Raw genomic sequence first — 9873 nt, 5'->3', positions numbered from 1 at the left:
AAAAAGGGTCAAAAACGAGTAAAATCCGTAAATTAACAAGGAAATTCACTTAACCCTCATTTTGTCCATTTTCGAAAATGATAAAATCAACCTTGGAATTCGAATATATGCTTGTTAGATTTCATAGGAACTATTACATGCTTCGATTCGATAAGGCTAGGCCACTTTATGACCTTTTTAGTGAAAGAAAAAGGGTCAAAAATGAGTAAAATCCGTATATTAACAAGGAAATTCACTTAACCCCCATTTTGGCCTTTTTAAAAAATTCTAAAATAAACCATGGATGTCGTAGATATGCTTGTTAGATTTCCTAGGAACTATTACATGCTTCGATTCGATAAGGCTAGGCCACTTTATGACCTTTTTAGTGAAAGAAAAAGGGTCAAAAACTAGTAAAATCCGTAAATTAACAAGGAAATTCACTTAACCCCCATTTTGGCCGTTTTTAAAAATTCTAAAATAAACCATGGATGTCGTAGATATGCTTGTTAGATTTCCTAGAAACTATTACATGCTTCGATTCGATAAGGCTAGACCACTTTATGACCTTTTTAGTGAAAGTAAAAGGGTCAAAAACGAGTAAAATCCGTAAATTAACAAGGAAATCCAATTAACCCCCATTTTGGCCGTTTTTAAAAATTCTAAAATAAACCATGGATGTCGTAGATATGCTTGTTAGATTTCCTAGGAACTATTAGATGCTTCAATTCGATAAGGCTAGGCCACTTTATGACCTTTTTAGTGAAAGAAAAAGGGTCAAAAACGAGTAAAATCCGTAAATTAACAAGGAAATCCAATTAACCCCCATTTTGGCCGTTTTTAAAAATTCTAAAATAAACCATGGATGTCGTAGATATGGTTGTTAGATTTCCTAGGAACTATTACATGCTTCGACTCGATAAGGCTAGGCCACTTTATGACCTTTTTAGTGAAAGAAAAAGGGTCAAAAACGAGTAAAATCCGTAAATTAACAAGGAAATTCACTTAACCCTCATTTTGTCCATTTTTTAAAATGATAAAATCAACCTTGGAATTCGAATATATGCTTGTTAGACTTCATAGGAACTATTACATGCTTCGATTCGATAAGGCTAGGCCACTTTATGACCTTTTTAGTGAAAGAAAAAGGTCAAAAACGAGTAAAATCCATAAATTAACAAGGAAATTCACTTAACCCCCATTTTGGCCTTTTTAAAAAATTCTGAAATAAACCATGGATGTCGTAGATATGCTTGTTAGATTTCCTAGGAACTATTACATGATTCGATTCGATAAGGCTAGACCACTTTATGACCTTTTTAGTGAAAGTAAAAGGGTCAAAAACGAGTAAAATCCGTAAATTAACAAGGAAATCCAATTAACCCCCATTTTGGCCGTTTTTAAAAATTCTAAAATAAACCATGGATGTCGTAGATATGCTTGTTAGATTTCCTAGGAACTATTAGATGCTTCAATTCGATAAGGCTAGGCCACTTTATGACCTTTTTAGTGAAAGAAAAAGGGTCAAAAACGAGTAAAATCCGTAAATTAACAAGGAAATCCAATTAACCCCCATTTTGGCCGTTTTTAAAAATTCTAAAATAAACCATGGATGTCGTAGATATGGTTGTTAGATTTCCTAGGAACTATTACATGCTTCGACTCGATAAGGCTAGGCCACTTTATGACCTTTTTAGTGAAAGAAAAAGGGTCAAAAACGAGTAAAATCCGTAAATTAACAAGGAAATTCACTTAACCCTCATTTTGTCCATTTTTTAAAATGATAAAATCAACCTTGGAATTCGAATATATGCTTGTTAGACTTCATAGGAACTATTACATGCTTCGATTCGATAAGGCTAGGCCATTTTATGACCTTTTTAGTGAAAGAAAAAGGTCAAAAACGAGTAAAATCCATAAATTAACAAGGAAATTCACTTAACCCCCATTTTGGCCTTTTTAAAAAATTCTGAAATAAACCATGGATGTCGTAGATATGCTTGTTAGATTTCCTAGGAACTATTACATGCTTCGATTCGATAAGGCTAGGCCACTTTATGACCTTTTTAGTGAAAGAAAAAGGTCAAAAACGAGTAAAACCCATAAATTAACAAGGAAATTCACTTAACCCCCATTTTGGCCTTTTTAAAAAATTCAGAAATAAACCATGGATGTCGTAGATATGCTTGTTAGATTTCCTAGGAACTATTACATGCTTCGATTCGATAAGGCTAGGCCACTTTATGACCTTTTGAGTGAAAGAAAAAGGGTCAAAAACGAGTAAAATCCGTAAATTAACAAGGAAATTCACTTAACCCTCATTTTTGCCTTTTTAAAAAATTTTAAAATAAACCATGGATGTCGTAGATATGCTTGTTAGATTTCCTAGGAACTATTACAAGCTTCGATTCGATAAGGCTAGGCCACTTTATGACCTTTTCAGTGAAAGAAAAAGGGTCAAAAATGAGTAAAATCCGTAAATTAACAAGGAAATTCACTTAACCCCCATTTTGGCCGTTTTTAAAAATTCTAACATAAACCATGGATGTCGTAGATATGCTTGATAGATTTCCTAGGAACTATTACATGCTTCGATTCGATAAGGCTAGGCCACTTTATGACCTTTTTAGTGAAAGAAAAAGGGTCAAAAACGAGTAAAATCCGTAAATTATTTTGGCCGTTTTTAAAAATTCTAAAATAAACCATGGATGTCGTAGATATGCTTGTTAGATTTCCTAGGAACTATTACATGCTTCGATTCGATAAGGCTAGGCCACTTTATGACCTTTTTAGTGAAAGAAAAAGGGTCAAAAACGAGTAAAATCCGTAAATTAACAAGGAAATTCACTTAACCCTCATTTTGTCCATTTTCGAAAATGATAAAATCAACCTTGGAATTCGAATATATGCTTGTTAGATTTCATAGGAACTATTACATGCTTCGATTCGATAAGGCTAGGCCACTTTATGACCTTTTTAGTGAAAGAAAAAGGGTCAAAAATGAGTAAAATCCGTATATTAACAAGGAAATTCACTTAACCCCCATTTTGGCCTTTTTAAAAAATTCTAAAATAAACCATGGATGTCGTAGATATGTTTGTTAGATTTCCTAGGAACTATTACATGCTTCGATTCGATAAGGCTAGGCCACTTTATGACCTTTTTAGTGAAAGAAAAAGGGTCAAAAACTAGTAAAATCCGTAAATTAACAAGGAAATTCACTTAACCCCCATTTTGGCCGTTTTTAAAAATTCTAAAATAAACCATGGATGTCGTAGATATGCTTGTTAGATTTCCTAGGAACTATTACATGCTTCGACTCGATAAGGCTAGGCCACTTTATGACCTTTTTAGTGAAAGAAAAAGGGTCAAAAACGAGTAAAATCCGTAAATTAACAAGGAAATTCACATAACCCTCATTTTGTCCATTTTTGAAAATGATAAAATCAACCTTGGAATTCGAATATATGCTTGTTAGACTTCATAGGAACTATTACATGCTTCGATTCGATAAGGCTAGGCCACTTTATGACCTTTTTAGTGAAAGAAAAAGGTCAAAAACGAGTAAAATCCATAAATTAACAAGGAAATTCACTTAACCCCCATTTTGGCCTTTTTAAAAAATTCTGAAATAAACCATGGATGTCGTAGATATGCTTGTTAGATTTCCTAGGAACTATTACATGCTTCGATTCGATAAGGCTAGGCCACTTTATGACCTTTTTAGTGAAAGAAAAAGGTCAAAAACGAGTAAAACCCATAAATTAACAAGGAAATTCACTTAACCCCCATTTTGGCCTTTTTAAAAAATTCTGAAATAAACCATGGATGTCGTAGATATGCTTGTTAGATTTCCTAGGAACTATTACATGCTTCGATTCGATAAGGCTAGGCCACTTTATGACCTTTTGAGTGAAAGAAAAAGTGTCAAAAACGAGTAAAATCCGTAAATTAACAAGGAAATTCACTTAACCCTCATTTTTGCCTTTTTAAAAATTTTTAAAATAAACCATGGATGTCGTAGATATGCTTGTTAGATTTCCTAGGAACTGTTACAAGCTTCGATTCGATAAGGCTAGGCCACTTTATGACCTTTTCAGTGAAAGAAAAAGGGTCAAAAATGAGTAAAATCCGTAAATTAACAAGGAAATTCACTTAACCCCCATTTTGGCCGTTTTTAAAAATTCTAAAATAAACCATGGATGTCGTAGATATGCTTGTTAGATTTCCTAGGAACTATTACATGCTTCGATTCGATAAGGCTAGGCCACTTTATGACCTTTTTAGAGAAAGAAAAAGGGTCAAAAACGAGTAAAATCCGTAAATTATTTTGGCCGGTTTTAAATATTCTAAAATAAACCATGGATGTCGTAGATATGCTTGTTAGATTTCCTAGGAACTGTTACAAGCTTCGATTCGATAAGGCTAGGCCACTTTATGACCTTTTCAGTGAAAGAAAAAGGGTCAAAAATGAGTAAAATCCGTAAATTAACAAGGAAATTCACTTAACCCCCATTTTGGCCGTTTTTAAAAATTCTAAAATAAACCATGGATGTCGTAGATATGCTTGTTAGATTTCCTAGGAACTATTACATGCTTCGATTCGATAAGGCTAGGCCACTTTATGACCTTTTTAGTGAAAGAAAAAGGGTCAAAAATGAGTAAAATCCGTATATTAACAAGGAAATTCACTTAACCCCCATTTTGGCCTTTTTAAAAAATTCTAAAATAAACCATGGATGTCGTAGATATGCTTGTTAGATTTCCTAGGAACTATTACATGCTTCGATTCGATAAGGCTAGGCCACTTTATGACCTTTTTAGTGAAAGAAAAAGGGTCAAAAATGAGTAAAATCCGTATATTAACAAGGAAATTCACTTAACCCCCATTTTGGCCTTTTTAAAAAATTCTAAAATAAACCATGGATGTCGTAGATATGCTTGTTAGATTTCCTAGGAACTATTACATGCTTCGATTCGATAAGGCTAGGCCACTTTATGACCTTTTTAGTGAAAGAAAAAGGGTCAAAAACTAGTAAAATCCGTAAATTAACAAGGAAATTCACTTAACCCCCATTTTGGCCGTTTTTAAAAATTCTAAAATAAACCATGGATGTCGTAGATATGCTTGTTAGATTTCCTAGGAACTATTACATGCTTCGACTCGATAAGGCTAGGCCACTTTATGACCTTTTTAGTGAAAGAAAAAGGGTCAAAAACGAGTAAAATCAGTAAATTAACAAGGAAATTCACTTAACCCTCATTTTGTCCATTTTTGAAAATGATAAAATCAACCTTGGAACTCGAATATATGCTTGTTAGACTTCATAGGAACTATTACATGCTTCGATTCGATAAGGCTAGGCCACTTTATGACCTTTTTAGTGAAAGAAAAAGGTCAAAAACGAGTAAAATCCATAAATTAACAAGGAAATTCACTTAACCCCCATTTTGGCCTTTTTAAAAAATTCTAAAATAAACCATGGATGTCGTAGATATGCTTGTTAGATTTCCTAGGAACTATTACATGCTTCGATTCGATAAGGCTAGGCCACTTTATGACCTTTTTAGTGAAAGAAAAAGGTCAAAAACGAGTAATTTTTTTTTGATAAGGCTAGAAGTTTATTGCAACATCAGGAGAGGCCTGAACCTGTTACAAACACCAAACCAAGAAAACAAACAAACAAAACAAAGATCAACTAAAACAGAGATCAAACAACAAAACAGACAGACTAGCAAAACACCATCCCAAAAACCAGGGAGGGGAAAGATCAAAGCATGACTACTCTAGAGAAGGGTAACCCAAGCCTATCCCTTAACAGAAGAGAGTGGATAAAGGGAGGTGGTAGAGGCCACCACTGAGTGGAGTATAGGGAGAGTCCTTGGCCATGTTTGGCAAGTGCATCTGCAACCATATTGCCTTCTCTAGGAGTGTGAGCCCAGGAGCAGTTAATGCCAGAACAGAACTTTAAGCAGTTGTGCCATCTGACCCTCATCTGCCAAGGAATCCCAATCCCTTTGTAAAAAGCGTTAACTACTGGCAAAGAGTCAGTTTCCAAGCAAATGTTAGTGAGATGCATCTGTTGAGCTCTTTCCACAGCTAGCATACAGGCACTGAATTCTGTCTCCAAAGGGGAGGCATGTCCAACATTGCTGACAATGGCTCCTAAGTAATCAGCATTGGAATTCCTAATCACAATTCCAACAGCACCACTAGGATGGGCCCCTATAACTGAGCCATCACAGTTGAACTTGATAGTTTCGCCAAGAGGAGGAGTCCAGGTAACCTGATGGACAGAAGTGACCCTCTTGCTTCTGAAGGGAATGTTAAACAGCTTAGAGATTTTATAATCATGCATATTATGGTTACATTTAACCAAACATAGATTGTAACTAAGCTTGACTTCTGCGAGAATATGATTGAATAGAGTTGTCATGGGCTGAGACTTGTTGTGAAAGTATCTTTGATTTCTCTCTATCCAAATGGCCCAAATGGTATGTATGATTGCAGTATTGAGAATTTGTTTGACAAAAGCACTTTCCACACCAGTTCTACCCAAAAGAAGCTGTAACCAACTGCTGCAATCCAAGCTATGATCAGTGCCTTTACTGAGCCACTCCCAAAGTCTGGATGTCATAATGCAATCAAAAAAGATATGTTGTGAAGATTCCTCATGTTTCATGCAGAAGCAACAAATTGACACAATGTAGCAACCCCTCTTTCTGAGGTTATCATCTGTGGGAAGTTTGTTATGTATCAGTCTCCATGTGATAAAAGCCCTGGATGGAGGAATGTAGGAGTTCCATAAGATCTTGGCCCATTGAACTTTCTGTCCATTACCAATTATAGAGGAATAAGCCAACTTTTGAGTAAGATTCCCATCAGTAGAATTTATCCAGAGAAGTTTGTCAGGCAAATCATCCACCGGAAGGGTGACTTTCTGAATTTGATCAGCAAGACCCTGATCTTTTTGAATAAGGAACTCAGGTAGGCACCAGTTGCCATCCACAATACATTCAGAAACCTTCATAGGAAGGAGAGGGTACAGAACTGGGGGAACGCTCCATTTGTCAACAATGGGGCTATCAAGCCACCTATCAGTCCAAAAGTGATTATTGTGGCCATTGCCAACTGACCAGGATGAGTGAGAAGTGACAAACTGAACATGCTGCTTCATGCCAGGCCAAACTGATGAAGTAATGTAATGAGTTTTTTGCTTACCATTCTTGAGAAACCTTTCTCTGCAAAGGTGAGCCCATTGTTCCTCAGAAGTTAGGAGCTTCCAAGTCAAAAATATTAGAGAAGCCTGATTCACTAAAGCGGGGCTTCTAACAGATAAACCTCCTTCTGCTCTAGGTTTGCAAACAGTAGACCAGGCAACAGTACAAAGTTTCTTTTGTTCCCAACTGCCACTCCATATGAAATTCCTCATACTTTTGGCTATCTCATTAAGCAGGCTAGGGGGCCACTTATACACATGAAAAGAATAGGTGAGCATGCTGCTGATGACCGCATTAATCAGCTGAACCCTTCCCATGATGGTCAATAGTCTGCCTTTCCAAGCACAAAGTTTAGAGTTTATTTTATCCACAATAGGCTTGAAATGTGTAGATTTTGGCTTTCCCTTAAATAGTGGGACTCCCAAATAGTTGAAAGGGAGGGAGCCATGACTAAAGCCTGTGATGGAGCTGATGGTATGGATTCTAGATAGAGAGATGGCACCAGAGTAGAACTTACTCTTGGTAGCATTTACCATTTGTCCAGAGTACTGGCCATAATGCTCAAAGAGTTCCATGATGTTTCTCACATTTTTCAAAGAACCTTGACAAAATATGAGGATATCATCTGCGTACAGGCAGTGACTGGTAAGAAAAATGTCTCTGGTGGCCCTTATAGGGGTAACTCTTCCTTCTAAGACCAAGTTTTCCAGGCCCCTACTAATAACTTCTTCTGCCAAACAAAAGAGGAGTGGGGATAGAGGGTCCCCCTGTCTCACTCCTCTAGTGCAGCCAAAGAATCCAACTGGCTTACCATTGATGCTGATGGAGAGCTTGGCTGAGTGTAGGATGCTGTCAATCCAGTCACAGAAGATTTGATTGAAGCCAAAGCAATGCAGAACATGAATCAAGAATTGCCAATTGACTGTGTCAAAGGCTTTCCTGATATCAATCTTCATAGCTATATTTCCTCCATAAGTTTTCTTGTGAAGCAAGTTCACAGCTTCAGAGGCTGTCATGATACAATCATGAATGTGTCTACCAGGGATGAAGCCCTTCTGATTAACTGAGATGATTTTAGCAGCAATAGAGCCTAATCTGTCAGCAAGAATTTTGGTTATGATTTTAAACTGGAAGTTGGCCAGAGCTATTGGCCTAAAATTGTCCAGCTTATCTGCTCCAGGAACTTTAGGGATGAGTATCAGAAGGTTAGAGTTCATATTTGGCATCAGATAATTGTGCATGAAAAAGTGTTGTGTGGAATTCACCACATCAGGACCTATGATGTTCCATAATCTTTGATAGAAATGTCCAGGGTATCCATCAGGGCCTGGTGCTGCATCCCCACTGAGATCAAAAACAGCACTCTTAATTTCATGTGCTAAGGGTAAAGCGGTGAGCCTTTCATTATCTGCAAGCGTGACACTATGAGGTATGAATTTCTCAGGAAGATCATTGTGAACCTGATGAGAATCAGCAGAAAATATGTTGGTGAAGTATCTTAAGACATGAGCCTCTATGTCAGAAGAGCTGGTCAGAGTGTCAGTTCCATCTTTGAGGAGACTTATGTTGCTTTGGACATCCCTAATTTTGGCACTTCTGTGGAAAAATGCAGTGTTTCTGTCTCCTTCTAGAAACCTTGCATTTTTGTTCTTTTCTTGCCAGAAGCTGTTGAGAAGGTTGAGAGCATGACTGTATTCAGTAAGACAATCCACCTCTACCTGTGACCGTTCCACACTGAAGCCCAGTTGATCAATAGCCAATTGAGCCTCACTGAGGTGTTGATGAGCTGTGTTCACATGATGATAAAAGTTTCCCACAACAGTTTTATTCCAAATCTGCAGTTTGGGTTTTAAGCTTTTCAACTTATAATGGAGAATATGCATAGGGGTTCCCTGAACCTGTATGGCCCAATGATTAGCAATGAGTTCAGCACAACCCTCTATAGCAGCCCAGACCTTAAAAAATGTGAATCTAGGGATGATGTTGCTAGGAGGCTGTTTGTGAAAATTCAGAAGCAGAGGAAAATGATCTGAATGGCATTTGACCAAAGTATTGCAGTTCAGGATAGACCAGTGATCAATCCAAGTTTCATTGCAAATGGCTCTGTCCAACCGCTGAGCAATGAAAGCACCACCATCCCTTTTATTTGTCCATGTGTATTTGGCACCATTAGTTTCCAAATGTATCAGAGAGTGCAGGCTGGTCCAGCTCAAGAATTCAAAGCAGGCAATCTGAAGAGGGAGTTTGCCCCCTAGTTTTTCATGGGCACCAAGTATTGAGTTAAAGTCTCCAATGAACATCCAGGGGCCATTGTTATTGTTAAGCAGAGTGGTAAGGTCCTGCCACAAGTTTCTTCTCTTAATGTAGAACGTTGAAGCATAAATGGCAGCAATATAGTTGGGGACCCCACCAACATAGAATGAGAGAGCAATGCATTGACTATTATTAAGTAAGACAGTAGTATTCTGCAAGTTGTTCCATAGGCACCAGATAGTAGGAATAGTGTTATTGTTGTTGATAACATAGTGAGTGAGATTGAGTCTTTTCCAATACCAAGAGGGTATAGCAGAGAAAGAGACCAGAGGCTCAGCTAAAAACAAAAAATCAGGTTTGTGAGTCTTAATCATGTAGAACAAATGCACCTGCGTTTCAATGTTGCCAATCCCCCTAATG

General features: G+C 37.1%; 1 protein-coding gene across 1 annotated transcript; it reads right to left on the bottom strand.

Moving 5' to 3' along the window:
- Positions 1 to 5750: 5750 nt before the first annotated feature.
- LOC146897845 (uncharacterized) lies at positions 5751 to 9827 on the bottom strand. Its single transcript, XM_085736476.1, has one exon. The coding sequence runs from the start codon at positions 9825 to 9827 to the stop codon at positions 5751 to 5753; it is 4077 nt and encodes a 1358-aa protein (XP_085592602.1).
- Between the last annotated feature and the right edge of the window lie 46 nt (positions 9828 to 9873).

Source organism: Medicago sativa, chromosome 8, assembly GCF_051527215.1.
Source record: "Medicago sativa cultivar Bolivia chromosome 8, Bolivia_mono, whole genome shotgun sequence".
NCBI lineage: Eukaryota > Viridiplantae > Streptophyta > Magnoliopsida > Fabales > Fabaceae > Medicago > Medicago sativa.
This window is presented reverse-complemented; position numbering and strand designations above follow the sequence as displayed.

What these genes read in the sequence shown, in the direction of transcription:
- LOC146897845 (XM_085736476.1), bottom strand. Translation starts at nt 9,827, where the DNA reads ATGATTAAGACTCACAAACCTGATTTTTTGTTTTTAGCTGAGCCTCTG.